At 33.4% G+C, this 16350-nt stretch overlaps 1 protein-coding gene across 1 annotated transcript in view; it reads right to left on the bottom strand.

The window, feature by feature from the left end:
- Positions 1-16350, bottom strand: part of LOC129226741 (uncharacterized) — an 88262-nt gene that overhangs the window by 56664 nt on the left and 15248 nt on the right. Inside the window, exons 3-7 of the mRNA XM_054861371.1 lie at positions 15167-15382; positions 10459-10662; positions 5460-5678; positions 3279-3308; positions 324-548 (exon numbers count right to left, since the gene is read on the bottom strand). Of these exons, the coding sequence (XP_054717346.1) occupies positions 324-548; positions 3279-3308; positions 5460-5678; positions 10459-10662; positions 15167-15382 (894 nt within the window). The remainder of the gene's footprint in view (positions 1-323; positions 549-3278; positions 3309-5459; positions 5679-10458; positions 10663-15166; positions 15383-16350) is intronic.

Genomic DNA, 16350 nt, shown 5'->3' with positions numbered 1-16350 from the left:
TGGTGAGCAGAGTGTGTTAGAAAAATTGTATGCCAGAGCAAATTTACGACTGATATTTGACTAGGATACAGCACAAATAAATTAAAAATCTGACATCAATCTGCCTCCGTATCAGTTAGGTTAAAATACATTGCAAATAATTAACTTATCTACTGTCCACTACTAGAAGATGCATGATTTTCGTGCTTCACTATCTACTTTAAAATTGAGTTTTACTCCGTAACAACAGCCGACAGATAACACGTGTTACGTACCTACAGCCGCTGTGCAACATTCGTAAACAGTCCTTTGTTTTACACTGACGAATTTTTACTTCAACTTACCACAATGATAGTCGATGGGACAGCATGTCTTCTCGTGGTAAATAGGAATGCAGCCTTGCTTCAATTTCCTCGAATCTCTCTCCAACATGCAATCGTGCTGCCTGCAGCTTGTGCTGTTAATGCCAGTCCAGTTCTGATTACACAAGCAGATCAAACATGGATCTTCATCTGGGTAGATCTGTTCACCTTCGTAGTACATCTTGCCTTTGTACTCACAGATTGGAACTGCAAAGTAATTTTTTTCTAATGTAATACTTCAATTGTTTAAAGATAAATTACTAATATATTTTACAATGCATTTTCAAAGTGTAGTTGTCGTTTATTTTTTGCTCGTTTTTCGCATTTGTATTTCTAACGACAACAGTGGTCAGTGAAGTTTGACTGTGGTGGGGAGGTCCCGGGTTCGAATCCAGGTATGGATGTACTTTTTCTCTCCTGTGCTTCTCCTTTCCTTGTATGAATGTGTTGTTATGCTGTGAATGGTTGCCTACCCTATAAACGGGTCCTTGTGGCATGTGTGTACTGGGGAAGTCGGACTTCACACCAGATTACAGTACAGTTGGAAAAGTGAAGCCGCGCACCCCAAATTGCCAGCCTAGCTGGCACAAGACAATAGCAAAAACAACATAGTCTCAGTTGGTAAGAAGACGCGATAAAAAGTTTATTTTGCATTCCGTATATTATGAGGGTCTTTTAATTTCCCTCGCGAAAGATCCCCGACCACCGATGCGCTGTTGCTGTATGAGCTTCATCGCTTTTTCTTTTGACAGTTGAGTAATGGTTTAATCATCGGTTGTAAAAGAATTATTTAACCTTTGATTTAATCTTCTTTTCCAAATGATTTAGTATCTGCAGTCACAACAGGAGCATATTATTAATACAAGTCTTAAATTAAGACTTATTAATAACAAATTGTTGGAGTGACATAAGATACACTTAAAAATACTATCTAATATTTCTTGTTCATTGATAAGTTTCAAGTGAATACTTTAAGGAAATACAAAGAATATTAGTGAATACAAGACACATTTTTCTTTTGCTCGAGAATCTGCAACAAACTATTCAAATCACAATGAAAAATGTCTAAGGGACCAGCAACTTTTCAAAATTCTCCAAGATTATCCTCCATACAAAGGATGTACTAAAGAAGTTAATTGCGAATATCATGGAAAGAGACAGATTGAAATATGACCACCCTACCGGGTTTGAGGATGATCGTGGGAAGGTTTTACTGATGTTGTTGATGTTTCTTGTCAGGGGAGAACTGTATTCTTAAGTAACTCCAATGGTGTTGAGAGCTGATTACAGAAAAAGGGAGGGTGGTGCGTTGGTAAATAAGGATGAAAGGTAATATATCTTTCCGTTGTAGGATTCTTGTTATTCATTTAAGAGCATAAGTTCATTAAATAATAGTGAGCGTTTAATACAGTAACCTTTAGTTCTATCTCGCTTTTCGGGAGACAAAAAAAAAAAAAAAAAGCGCGATTTATCCGAAAATGCAAAGTACCGAGGTCATTAAAAATAAGAAATCAATTAACGTAAAAATTAATGACATCTTTACTGGTTTATTATCATAGAAGAACTATTTTTTTAATAAAAGCGTAGGAAATTTCGTCTACAATTTTTTCTCTTCAACTAAGGAAAAAATATTTTTTTTGGTTGTTTTTTGGTGGAATACGAATCGAAAGTTGCAAAGTAAACTGCAACAAATTAAGCTAAGTATGTGAAAAATAAGAACGTTTTTTCCATTGATTACAAAAGGAAGAAAATACTTTTTCTGAGAAATATAATTTTTTTTTCCTGTGATGTAAAATGTAAGACAGCATTTTTTTTTAAATGAAATTTTTTGGGAGACAAAGGAAAAGCGCGACATATCCGAATGAGTGATATAACGATTCGCGATGTAACGAGGGTTTACTGTGTTAGCAATATAAATCATTCTTACAATGTACTATAAAGTTCTATGGAGTTACTTGAACCAAGAAAACTACAGATGTCAATTATTGTCTTGAACAAATTTAAGTTACACGGTGTTTGTCAATAACAAATGCTGAACGAAAGATGACTTATTTATTAATTTATTTAAGCAAAGGTTCAATTACAGCAATCATTTTGTAGCGTACGAAGAAAGAACGTGAAACGATTCTCTACATATCAGTGCAACTTCAGTTAACTGTAATTGAGACTGAGCTTTCCGTTCAAGCCGCGACTAGTTTCAGCTATTGAAAATGAACTTTTCGTTCAAACCGCAGGTTTGATCGGTGATTGACAGCATAAAATTCAATATGAAACTGAAAAAATACATTATTAGTAATGAAGGATTGTATTATTAAAATGTGTTTTGTTGAAATTGTTTCAGCGGAAAAACTGTTTTCCTTCTGGCGTGAGAAGGAACTAGTGGGAATTAGGCTTAGAGAAGAACTTGATTTTTGTTTTCGATACAGAAGGTAAATGTGGAACACATGTTTGTGTTTCTTTTTATTGATTATTAAATATGTTTCAGTACCAAAATAGAAACATATGCTTAGAATTAAATTCATTACTGGAACATATGCGGATTTTTAGGACGCATGCAAATTTTTTGCTCCCGCGGACTTTTAAAATAAGAGGTGGTTGAAAGTTTACTTTCTTTTTTTTTTTTAAATTCCTGTTAGATCTGGTTCGTTTGTTTTTGTCCGACTAGATCTGAGGAAATCTCATCAATACGACCCTCCTTTATACGCATTTTTTAAAGAAAAAAACCATATGCACATATTTCCGAAAATGTTCACATTTTTTTACGTTAAAATTCATGGAAAAATTAATGAATTTACTACAGAATTGGCATTGGCAGCATAATTAATGTATTATTTCAAACATAAAGTAATCGATAACGAAACCAACTTAAAATATATTATGAAATAATGATTATATTGGATTGCCAGTTTAAAAAATAGTAGATAAAACGGAACTTACCTTTATAAACATTATCTTTTTGAGCTGTGGCTGCAAAGTGAGTAAAAAAATAAATAAGTATGAAATAATAATGAATCCTATTTTTTTCAACATCTTTAATTCTTTATTTCATAAATGAATGAAAAAAAAAACATTGCATATCGTCTAAAGATGCACAGAAAGGTAATTTCACTCAAAAAAAAAATAAATAAAAAATAAATTAATTAATAAATAAAATAAATAAATAAATAATAATTTTTGAAAAGTCCAATTACCTTTCGGAAAATTCAAATTTAAAGAAGCCTTTAGGATGTACAAGAACAGTCATGACTTGTATAAATAATTAAAATATAAAATTGTGCAATATTTTTAGAAAGAACTGGTGGACATGGTTTGTATGTTTCAGAAAATTGTGACATTTTAAAGCAAGTTTTTTTTTTCTCCGATTTTTGAGTGCGTTGTTTTTTTAAATCTGACAAGCCGAAATAAATGTAGACAAAAAAATTTTATCCTGTAATCATAGAAAAATGTTAGTTCGAGGAAAATAGTGCTGCCATCTATTGGCCTGCAAACAATAGAATTGAGCAGTTTTGAAAACATGAAACATGTTTAAACAAAAAGATCAGAATTAATTAATTTTCTTTTCATACTTTACTTAATTGAATGAATACAAAATAAATAAAGTAGGTCTTAAAGGCGTGGCTGTCGGTCATCTGTTTCTCCTTTTCTAACTCTACAGGTAATGATCCAATACGAACGAATTGTTTTTTTCTCTGGAGATATCTTGACTACGACACCGTCTACCATTTTTTTTTTCTCTTTCTTAATAATTTCAACATTTTTTGCTCAGTTTTGAACATTTAAATTTAAAAACAATAATAATGATAATAATAACAATTACAAAAATAATGACTGAAAATTTAATTTCTATTTGAAATTTGGTACAACAGCCGAATTTTCTTCAGGCCAGCTTTATTGAAGAGCACTGTTGATAAAAAATATCCACAAAGGGTACGTCCAAATGATGTTACGATAAAATATGATGAAAAAAAAACTATGACATAATCTAACGACAGCTATTTCAACGAATTTTATTTGGCTGTTTGTTGCATGAGGTTTTTTTTATGTTTTTAGAGCAATTTTTCAAATTTGTTTACACTAACATCAATGTCGGAAATGAAAAAAAATCTCTAAAAAAAAAACGACGAATGTAAAAAAAAAAAAAAAAATAGTACCGAAAAATTGAGAAAATGGTGGAGATCCAGAATATAAGTTAAATGTTTTGTCTCTAAAATCAGAAAAAAATATATATATATATATATTTATAAAAATCAAAATGCAATTTCTCGTAGACGAAACATTGTCGGAAATTACCGGTTTATTGTTTTGAGTCAAGTGAATTCAAAGCGCGAGGATACTGGAAACTATTTAATTTTCATATAAATGAATATTACTGCCTAAAATCTTGCTGTTCAGCCTAAGTTCTTGCTACGGTGTAGTAAGTTTTAGATTAATGTTAGTATTTACTTCTAATCCTCATATGTATAATAGATAATGCTCCAGTAGCACTCCCGACGTCATTAACAATGAAACTCGCCCCACGGCATGATAATTTGATAATATGTTTTGGAAATGATTAACATGCAGGGAAAGGCTTTTTTTGACAAAACTGAACTGGATCCGGTAACTTAACTGTTTTACTTGTAAAACAGTCATTTTAGAGAAATGAAGAATCATCAAAGGAGTTGTTGAAATTTTAAATATCATCCGCTGGCGTTAGGGTTACAATTTCAAAAATCAAAAAGTACCTTTAAACTGGCAATTGCTTCGTACAAATGTAGAAGCAGTTTTCACCCGTCACATCTTGACCGGCGATTTTCTAGTTTTCATATAAATGAATGTTACCACGGGTGTCCAAAAGGGGGGGGGATTCATGGAGCAGACAGCGCATTAAAATTTTTATGGAAGGGGTATTTTTCATTTTTTTTGGGAGGGGGGGGGGCCTCTTGCTTTTAGGAGGGGGTCTTCGCGATTTAGGGGGAGGGCTGCGCCCTTGTTCTCAGGAAGGGTGGGAACCCCTGATATTTCTGCCTGTAATCTTGCAGTTCAGCCAAAGTACCCGTTACGAAATGGTAACTTGTAGATTAATGTTAGTATTTACTTCTAGTAATAAGAAGAAACAGAAAATATACAGTTACTCACGGCATTCTACACTGGTGGGACAGCACATGTTTTCTTTATAGACATAATGGCATCCCTCCGGCAGAGGCGTTTGAGAATACACGGTGGGACACTCTGTATTGCTGCAAGAAATGGTGGCTGCTTGGGTGAAGTAATCCCTCACACAAGAACATGTTTCGCACGGGTTGTTCGTTGTTATTTTAGAGCCAATGGGATATACATGCTTCTTGTAAATGCAAGCTGGAAAGAGAAATTCAGTTTCATTTTAAAGCCTAGTAAGCGAATGAGAGTTTGAATGAATATAAACGTGTAATCAAATGTACACATTTGTAATTACAAAACATTAAACAACATTTTGCGAAAACGATACGATACATTTTTAATACACATCCATGTAAACACTAGATGTATCAATGAAAAATTTGTTTATCATTACAGAAAAAAAAATCATTACAATAATAATAATAATAACACCAAAGGAAAAAGAAATGAAAAAAACCAAAAAAAAAAACCCTACATGAAGGTAAATAATAGTGTTATTTTTCGTTCAGTAAAAACTGCAAATTATAGTCAACAATGTTACGACAATTTGGGAAAATACCATAAGACTACTCATGAGGAATATCAACATGATTAAAAATACAATAAAATACAATTAGCAGTTCTAACAGTGCCATCACATCAACATCTATGCTATTTGAATATTGGTATTTCGAAAGTAAGTCGATAATATAGTCATTAACTTTTTTTTCAAAGTGTTTTCTGCTGTATTTGGGGCTTTCAAAACGAAAGTAAGTTGAAAACAATTTATTTTTAAACCCTTCAACTCCCAATTCACAGAACTTTCCGTAAAGAATTATTTATTTTTTTGTTTGTTTGAATTATTGGCATAAAGTCTTTTAAAAGACTACAAGTATATACTTTACATGGCGAGTTAGTTTGTGAGGTCGAATTATTTAATGAACGAAATTTTAATCAATGTCACTTTGTTTAATAGAATATCGTTTAGAATTCCTCAGAGCATGAAAAATTACATTATATATGCCTTTGGTTTTATGTTAACGTGAGAATGATTAGTTTTAAATATTATTGTTGAATTACTTACACGTATCATCGGTATCAAAAAGTTTTGGCTTAACACTTACACTATTACACTATTTACACATAAGTGTGTAATAACAAATAATAAGTGTGTGTACGGGCTTATCACAAAAGAATAAAATGATTTTAAAAACTTATATTTTTGAAACTATTAGACACATAAAAATAATTGATACGCGAAGTAACGAAAAACATAACTTTTTTTCCTTAGTTACAAATGGTTAGCCTGTGAGCTTTTTGTTTCACGACAAACATCTAATTTTTAATCCAGCTCTTTCCACATGTTTTGTGGTAACACTGTCAATGGTTCGAATATCCTGAAGAAATGGGCTCTTGAAGTTCTTGTAGCATTTTTGTTTCCTAAGGTTGATAAGGAGAGTCTTTGACGTAGTTTAATGAAAATAAATCATACGGGGTGGGTTGGGGGAAAAAAATTGAAATATGGTTTGTACTTAATAGTTGACTAGTTGACCTATTACATATTTATTTTTTAGAACGAGAATTACAAAAGGTGTCATTTTAGCCCTAAGCATTTTTTTTTTTTGCAAACTGCTCCTATATATTTTTAGAGAAAGCTTAATCTTTCCTTGACTTTTCCTAAATCATCGTGTTCTTTAATGCTATACATTTTTCAAGAAAAAAGCTTTTTGTTTTAAATCCAAACTGAAGGGTTGAACCTAGAGGTGTACGTGTTATAAATATATATCATTTCTTTCGGAGGGTCAAAACGACCCCTGCTATATTTCTAGGTGTAGAAAGGTTACCGTAAGTCTAGTGTTGAAAAAGTCTCAAGCATTAAACATTCGTTACTGAACAAAATTGTGCATGTGATGGAAGATTTTTTTTTTCATTAATTACTTTATGTATGAGTTATTTTACAATGGGTAATAGCTTTAAAGTATAGACTCTAATAATCTGATCATCCTTTTATGCTCACCCTGTATATCCGCTTTATCATTTTAGCAATATTTCTTGAAAAAAGAAGTTCTCTCCTAAGTTTTAAAATGATTAAGTTAAGCCCCTTTTAAAACTCGTAAAAGTATTTGGCTTCCGATATTACTTATAACTGATTAATCCGAAGTATTCCTTAAGATCTTATATCAAGTTAAGATGACAAGATAATGAATTCCAAACTTTCCCCCGAAGTCATTTAAGTTCCAATTTTTTTTCCTCCCAAAAATTCTAAGTTCGAAAGGTAAGTGATTGATTGCGGAAGCGTATTCCAAGTTGAGCGAAACTTTCGGTCAGAAACTCTTTTACGCTTTACACTATCACACTGCCGGAGAACGTACCTACTCCAAGAGAATGATTTATATTAACCAAAAGGTCGGTTACGCTCTCCGATATTTCATCGAGTTTTAAATATTCATTAGATAGCTCATTATATGATAAGCCAGACGATGTAGTTTTTGCAGCACATCTGTGGTCCTATATTAACATTTAGAGAAAACATTTAGGGTTGATAGCAATCTTATGGAATCGGTTAAACGTATTCGTGGAAAGCCGTTAACCCTCAAATTTTTAGACATTTCTTTCGTTTTGTCATATCTGTACTTTGTTTGCAACCTTACGTTAGTTATCAAAGTTATATAAATAGTTTATTTAAAAGTAGTCATTTATTTTTTTTTATGAAGCATTTTTTAAATTATGTTATTTTTAGAAATTCACATAATTGTCTGATTTTCTTGGGTAAAACCTTCCCCTAGTTCATGCATACGTCAGGTCTGCTTTGAATTTATCAAATTTGGGGCAATGGGGAATTTTTATTTACTTAATAATAATTTTTTGCCGAGATTGATTGATAGACTTTTAGAACCGTGTGAAACGAAATAAAATGGTGCAAATAGGAAATGTAAAATAATATATTGAAATTGAAAAAAAGATTGCAAGTGGATGCTTCAAGTTGAAAACTTTGGAAAGTGCCCATCCACAACTTATTACTTCGTTTTTAAGTGGAATCGTTTGCGAATGCTATGCGTGATTGAGAACGGACGATACTACCATGGAGAATAAACAGCAGTTTACGCTCATGTTTGGAAACATTTACAAACATGCGTAATTTTTCGATTTAGTGCTTTACACCACGTCTTATTTATGAGCTAAAACTCAGGACTATATCATTGTTGAAAGACGGAGTTTGAAATTTGTGCATTCTTCAGTAAACTATAGGGTATGTAAAGAATACTTTCTGTTTTGATCTGCATTTATGGAGTAAATGCAGATTTTTAGAGTAAATGTAGACCATCCAATTTGATAACTTCTTTGATATTAAGAAAAACATGTTTCATCGTATCATACTTTTCATTTGAAAAATAATACATTAAAATTATTTTTTCTCCTTTTTCGTTGCTTGTGCAGCGGATATTTGGTTAAAACAAGAGCAATATTTTCTAATCTGACATTGACTCACGTGTTATACTGCCAGAGTAAACCGTAACGCTTTTTCTCTTAAATGGCGATTTTTTTTAAAAATAGTTTTTTCCCTAAGCTTATATTTTTTTTCAAATTTTATTTGTTGCGTAATTCAGTGTAGAAAGTATTTGGAAGTACTCATCATTTTCGAAATATAATTTTTTTTCACTGATAAGCGACTCTCCTCTACTACACAAAAACGTTTTGAGTCTCAGGACATTAAGCAACAGTAATTTATACTTGCCGTTTTGTAGTTTTGAAACGTTTTCAGCTCCAGAAGAAGCAACATCAGTCATTTTTACTTCTTTTTACAAAAAAGGAAGTATTGTATTCGCAAAAAAAATTTCACTCAAAAATCGACCTTAAGTTCCATTTTGCTCACCCCCGAATGAATAATGAGTTTTTTTTTCGACTCGACCACACGTGGATAAGTGCCTAAAAACGTATAGACACGCGAAATATCCATAATGATGATTCCCGAGTTAATTACGAGTTTTCTCGTGACTGTATGTATGTGCGCACGTGCGTATTTATGTCGCATAACTCAAAAACGGAATGTCCTAGAAAGTTGAAATTTGTTACGTAGGCTCCTAGTGGGGTCTAGTTGTGCACCTCCCTTTTCGGTTGCATTTGGGTGGTTCTAAAGGGGTCTTTTGCCACTTTTTGGGGGGAAATCATTGTTAATTTCGATTTAAACTCAAGTGGTGTGATAATTTGTCGGACACTTGGCGATATATCGCAAGTCTTTTGGTCGCCAAGTTTTGTCGCCAATTTGGAGACAAATTTGGCGATTTTTTTAAAAATCTGGTTTCAATTTGGCCATTGTTGGTGATATTTCGAGAGTAAATTATTGAATCACATTAAAACTGCCAAAAAAGAGAAAATGACATTAAATTGGAGTAAAAGGAAGTCATGTGATGCACACATCAGCTCCTTTTTTTTGAAATATTTTCTGCTTCAGAACATTGATCAGCAATCATTTTGGCCTACCGTAGCATTTTGAAGTCTAAAACGTTTTCAGCTTCAAAGTGCAAAGAAACAGTCCTTTCGGCATTGCATCCAAGGACTTCAGATGCTTTTTGATTCAAGTCTCACAACAATAGGTTATTTCGGGTTTAGTGCCTTGAAGCTTTAAACGCTTTCGCATGGACAAAAGTTCCTTCATACACCGGAATATGTATGTACAACATGATTTGCAGTTTGCGCTTAACAACATGGGTTTCTGAATATGCAAAGATAAACGTGTATTTAGATGTTTAGAAATGCGTTGCTTTTTCAATATTTCATTCAAAGAGTGCTGCTTTTAGGAACGTTTTACATATTTTTTTGTGTTCTAGAATCACTAGGGGTTAATCGACATCATCGCGCATTTTTTCACTTTTTTATGCAGACTGACTTAGACTAGCGATGATGCGAAATTAAACAAAAGGTGAGGTGAAACTTGTTTTAAAAAAAAAGCCTTTCAGTATCGTATGGTATGCTTTCTCTTTCTTTTTTTAACTCTTACCTCGTTCATCGGCATGGAGCTCGTCTGCCTGCGAACAATCAAACCTCCAAGGACACGTGCATGAAGATTCTTCACCATCAGAATGTTTCTTCTCTTCGTAAACGGGTCTGCACCCTTTCGCTTCGTAATGCTTTAGGTAACGCCACTCACAATCGCATCCGGGACTTTTGACCTGCTGTGATCCTGGGTTCTGTGTGCCATAATCTAAAAAAATAAATGAAAACACGAATCAAAATACCATCAAACGGTGCTTATTAAGTAAAATATTTTACTGAAGTATCCTTTCAAATAGTCAGATCAAAACTAATTGATTTGATTTTGCTGTGTAGTCTTTCTGCTAAAAAGTTACCAACATAAAAACCATAATGATGAAATACTTTCTGAGATACATGTAAGAAGAAAGCGAGTTCTTCACTTTTGATGTGTTATGTGTTAAAAATGTTTATCACTCCATAATGTGAGACAAACTTTGTTGAAATCCACTTTCAGAAAATAAATTGCGATCAATCTTTTGTCCACCTTTGAATGTCGTTATCTTTCAATATACATAGCAAAAGTATCTACTTCAAAGATACTCTTTTTTTTTGAAAGAATAGCGGATGTATTTTGTCGCAACTGCGACCCCCTCTCTATTCATTCGAGCCTCGGAGAGGATTCTAAAATGCACTGATTGAATGTTTTACATAACTCTGTGATAGACAAAGGGACCCCCAAAAATGCATTGAAACGGTTCCAAACCAGTAACCGCCCCCCCCCCTCCCCCGATCATAGGGGCCTTAGAGAGGAAGGATTCCAAATGCATTGGTTGAATGTTTTACATAACTCTGTGATAGACAAAGTGGCCCCCAAAAATGCATTGAGACGGTTCCAAACCAGTAAATTTGCTACTGCTTTCAGAATTAAAATGGTCTCACCAGAAACTCGGACGCCTCTATTTTTTTTTTCGAAAATGAACTTCTTTGATATCCAAAGAACTTGAGAAAGTGGTAATATCCACTTTAGTCGCTTAATTTTAGTATTTCTTTTTAAAAGCGAGGTTTTTCTCGCCAGTCTTTGAATACTGTTGTTACGTTAAAGAATGAAATTTTATCTTTGTAGTTCATGCAAGAATTATTTTCGCATTGAGATATGAAAGTTTTTTTTCTTTTCCATTACTATTAGGATTAATGCATACATTTTTCTCTTTCTTAAAAGTCTCTTTTGTGTTTTACATGATACTGCAAACATTAAAAAAGAAAAGACAAAATATATAAAACGCTGCATTCGCAATTTATTTGTTTTTCCCGCAAAAGCAGAAACTAACATATCACTACAAGAGTCCTGAAAAGTGCCAACGGCATCTTGATTAAATAAACATGAGGCGAAAATTCAAATGCAAATCGGAAATCCTTCTTAGTGACATAATGATTAGGAAGGACTAATCATGCATTTGCGTAAATAGAGAGAAATTACGACGTTAAATACATATTACTCGAAGTCATATGAAATTTATCGCAGTGTATTAAGTAAAGCGAAATGATAAATATTCAAGAATTATCAGAATGCTGCTAATAAAAATACAAATTATGCTAAATAAAAGAAAAAACTCTACACTCACTGCACTCGCAAACTCCCATTGTTTATAAATGAAAAGGAGTAGTTGTGAATTACTTTAATAAAAGAAGCATCTGAAATCGTACTTGTTAACTGTTTTGTATAATTTAAACAGTTGAAGCCATCAAATAGTACGCAGTTTAAGAATTTTTTGGGATAAAATATTCTGCTATATTTAAACTGTTTGGCTTTTTGATTGTATAGTTACATTAAGTTAACAAGAAACCACAATCCAAATGCAAAACACGCTACTTCACCATAGCAGACTAAAGCAGAAAGCATCGTTTAGCCCCGAGATGACGGACGCGCTGCTACTTATTCTACGATTATTCTGGAAATAAGTAACTGCAAGCGGGAATTCATCAGAGTAAAAACAAATGAGGCAGTAAGAAGCAAAGAGATGCAAGTGGACATTTTAAAGTTTTAAGTAAAACGCGTTTAAAGATAAGGTCCCTCTGTAGACTTTCATTAAAATGTATTCCAAAATCAAGCTGTATAACAGCACCTACTACAGCTGCTAGTACTATCTCTTGCCCAGAGGCATACGAGAGGTTTATCTATCATTTCTACTGGTTATCTCCAAATTTTTAATTTTGGCACTTATATCCCTTTGCTTCTCACTCTGCCCCAAATGTCCATTTAATGTCTATTCTAATTACGTCGCTGTCAGTCCTTCAACATTCATATGAGGTAATGGTTCAAACAAATTTGGATATAATAAATGTTCGGACTACAAAAAAGTATAGCGTCAAGATATAAAGCATGCCTGAAAACAATTGAAGGTAGTACCCCACTTCCATCTAAAATTCATTGAGAAATTCATTTTGCAGAGTAGTAATTGCACGAGGGAATACACCAATAAAAGCATACGTGCATTTTATGTTTAATTTGATGACATCGTTTTTAGTACTTGATCATTCATATGAGATGATTGCTCTAACAATAAGTGTGTAATTTAAAAACAATAAGTGTTTTTGGCTACAACACTGTGCAAGTTATACCATCAAGCTAAAAAGCATGTCTGAAAACAATTGAATGTAGAGCCCCAATATCATCTAAACCTTTTGGGCAAATCATTGTGCAGATACGTAATTACACGTGTTAATGCACCAATAACAACAAATATGCATTTAATATTTAACTACATATGTTATAATATATAACTTCATCGCACTCATGAGATGATGGGTCAAACAAATTTGAGGTGCCCCCCAGTTTCCTCAACGTGAAATCCGCCCCCTGCCGTCCTCCGTTTTTTTTAGTTTCAATCATACATTTGGATACATTAGAGATGGGGGGGGGGATTTGAAGTGTCGGCGAAAAAGGGGATAAAACAAATTTAAATACAATAAGTGTTTGGACTACTACTACAATCTGTAAATTATACCATCAAGCTATGAAGCATGCCTGAAAAGGATTGAGTGTCCTTAACCATCTAAAACCTTTTGTGCGAAACATTGTGCAGATAATTAATTGCTCGCGTGATTGCCTCAATCAAACCAACTGTGCATTTAATGCTTAATTTGATGTGACATCGTTTTCAGTACTTCATTGTTCATTTAAGATGACGGCTCAAACAATACAAGTGTTACAAGTGTTCGAACTACAACAATGTACAAATTATACCATCAAGCTATAAAGCATACCTGAAAACAATTGAGTGCCTGCAACCTCTTCTAAAAGCTTGTGTGCGAATCATTGTGCAGATAAGTAATTGCTAGCGATATTGCATCAATAAAAACAAATATGAATTTAATGTTTAATTTGATGGGATGGGCATCGTTGTCAATACTTCATCGTTCATTTAAGATGATGGCCCAAACAAATTTGAATACGACAAGTTTTCGGACTGCAACAATTTGCAAATTATACCATCAAGCTGACTGAAAACAATTAAGTGCCCGCTAACATCTAAAATCTTTTGCGTGAATTATTGTGCAGATAAGTAATTGCTCGCAAGATTACATCAATAAAAACAAATTGCATTTAATGCTTAATATGATGGACATCGTTGTCAATACTTCATCGTTCATATAAGATGATGGCACAAACAAATTTGAATACAAGTGTTCGGACTACAACAATGTGCAAAATATACTATCAAGCTATAAAGCATGCCTGAAATAATGGAGTGTGGAGCCCCACTAGCAATCTAAAGTCTTTTGTATGCATGATTGTGCGGATAAGTAATTACACGCATGAATGCACAAATAACAACAAATGTGCATTTAATGTTTAATTTAAAGACATTATTGTCAGTACTTTATCATACACATGAGATGATGCCCAAACAAATTTGAGGTGTTTCGCTCCCCTCCCCCCAGTTTTACCAACACAAAATCCTCCCCTCCCCTATTTTTCAGTTTCAATTATACTTTTTGATATATTAAAGGGGGGGGGGGATTTGAAATGTCAGCGAAACGGGGGAGAAATCAAGTTTGAATACAACACGTGTTCGGACTACAACAATGTGCAAATTATATTGTTCGTTTTTCACAAGAAGGCACTTGACGCCTCCCTCGTCACGTGGTATCCGATGATTCTGTTTCGCTGTTTTCGGCAAAAGGTATATTCGGACTATAGCATTTTATTGTAAAAGCAGCGGTTTTTAAAATGTAAGAATAACTAAACTAATAACAGACAAGTGAAGCAAACGATGTAAAGGACACTAAGACCTTTTTTCACATTAAAATGCACGCCCAAGTTAAGAATGTCTGGTTGTCTCCCTTAGAAGCGCGTAGATTGCGTAGCGATCACCCCCGCGTAAAATGGAACTCTGCGTTCAAGGAGGCATGGCGAAGTGCCTTCTCTTGAAAGACGGACAATACAGTCAAGCTATGAAGCATGCCTGAAAACAATTGAGTGTAAAGTCCCGCAAACATCTAAAACCTTTTGTGCGAATCATTGTGCAGATAAGTAATTACTCGCGGATTGCATCAATAAAAACAAATGGACATTTAATGTTTAATTTGACGGGCATCGTTGTCAGTACTTCATCGTTCATTTAATATGATGGCCCAAACAAATTTGAATACAACAAGTGTTCGGACTACAACAATGTGCAAATTATACCATCAAGCTATAAAGCATGCCTGAAAACAATTGAGCGTAGTACCGCATTCCCATCCGATGGGACAACAGTCCCTGTCGGCATAGATGGGGGTGCAGCCGGGAAATCTCCTGTGATAATCATCCCAGGGGCAATCGATCACAGAGCAAGTGAAGGCATTCGGTTCCGTAAATCCGGAGAAGCAGTGGCAAACGAGGCACAGTCCTCGGGTTGGCAGTTCCTCCTTGTCCTCGAACCAGGTGCCGTTGTAATAGCAGGTGCCTTTCGGGAAAAGGGAATGTACGGACGGAGGGTGGGGTAAATAATAACAGTGGGATTCAAAATGGATGGGGGTAAGAGGAATGGTTAATCGAAGAGATAGGAAAAAGAGGTTGGAAGAGAGAGAGAGAGAGAGAGCAGAGAAGAAAATATTATTTTATTTCGTTCATATATAAATAAAAAGAGAAATTGGGCGGGTAAGGTGTTTTTGTTAGTTTTCGTCAATTAAATGTTCAAAATATTTTGTTAACAATAAGTGGTTCAACATTTATTATAATGGGAAAAGATATTTTCATTTCATACACAGTTCAAAAAAGAAAATGAAAATTGGTGGGCAAGATAGTTTTTGTTAGTAACCGTCAATTAGATATTCAAAATATTTTGCAAGCAAAAAAAGAAAAAAAAAAGAGTTCGACATATATTCATTTAAGAAAATATTATTTCATTTCGTGCACAGTCAATAAATAAAAAAAAATGAAAAGGACCGGGTAAAGTGTTTTGTTGTTAGTTATCGTCAGGTGAATGTTCGAAATATTTTAGAAAAAATAAATGGTTCATCATAGATAATTTATAATAGGTGTGTTTAATTTTATAATTTGAAATTCATATTTGATAAAAGTGTAATTATGTAATGCGCAAAAATGTTGAAATTTGATTGAAAAAAATATTTTATGTGAGTAATTTTTATTCAAAGATGTGATCAAATATTATTTTAAAGTATATGATTCCAAAAATTTTAGGAATGAGTCACTCAATTAAGGTATTTTTTAAGTTTCAATTATTGTTTTCCAAAGTGCAATTGATAAAGGTACGCATACATGTTTTTTTTAGTTTGTTTATTGTAAAAATTGATAGGTTTTGTTTGGTATATTAATTCGGAAAAAGTTGTGATTACAAAACAAGCACATAAAGTAGATAAATTGTTGATTAATTATTAATGAAGTTTCAAAAATATAAGAAAGAGGGCATTA

The sequence above is a fragment of the Uloborus diversus genome, chromosome 7 (assembly GCF_026930045.1).
Source record: "Uloborus diversus isolate 005 chromosome 7, Udiv.v.3.1, whole genome shotgun sequence".
Taxonomy (NCBI): Eukaryota; Metazoa; Arthropoda; class Arachnida; order Araneae; family Uloboridae; genus Uloborus; species Uloborus diversus.
Note: the sequence above shows the minus strand (reverse complement) of the source record. Positions and strands in the feature narration are given on the sequence as shown.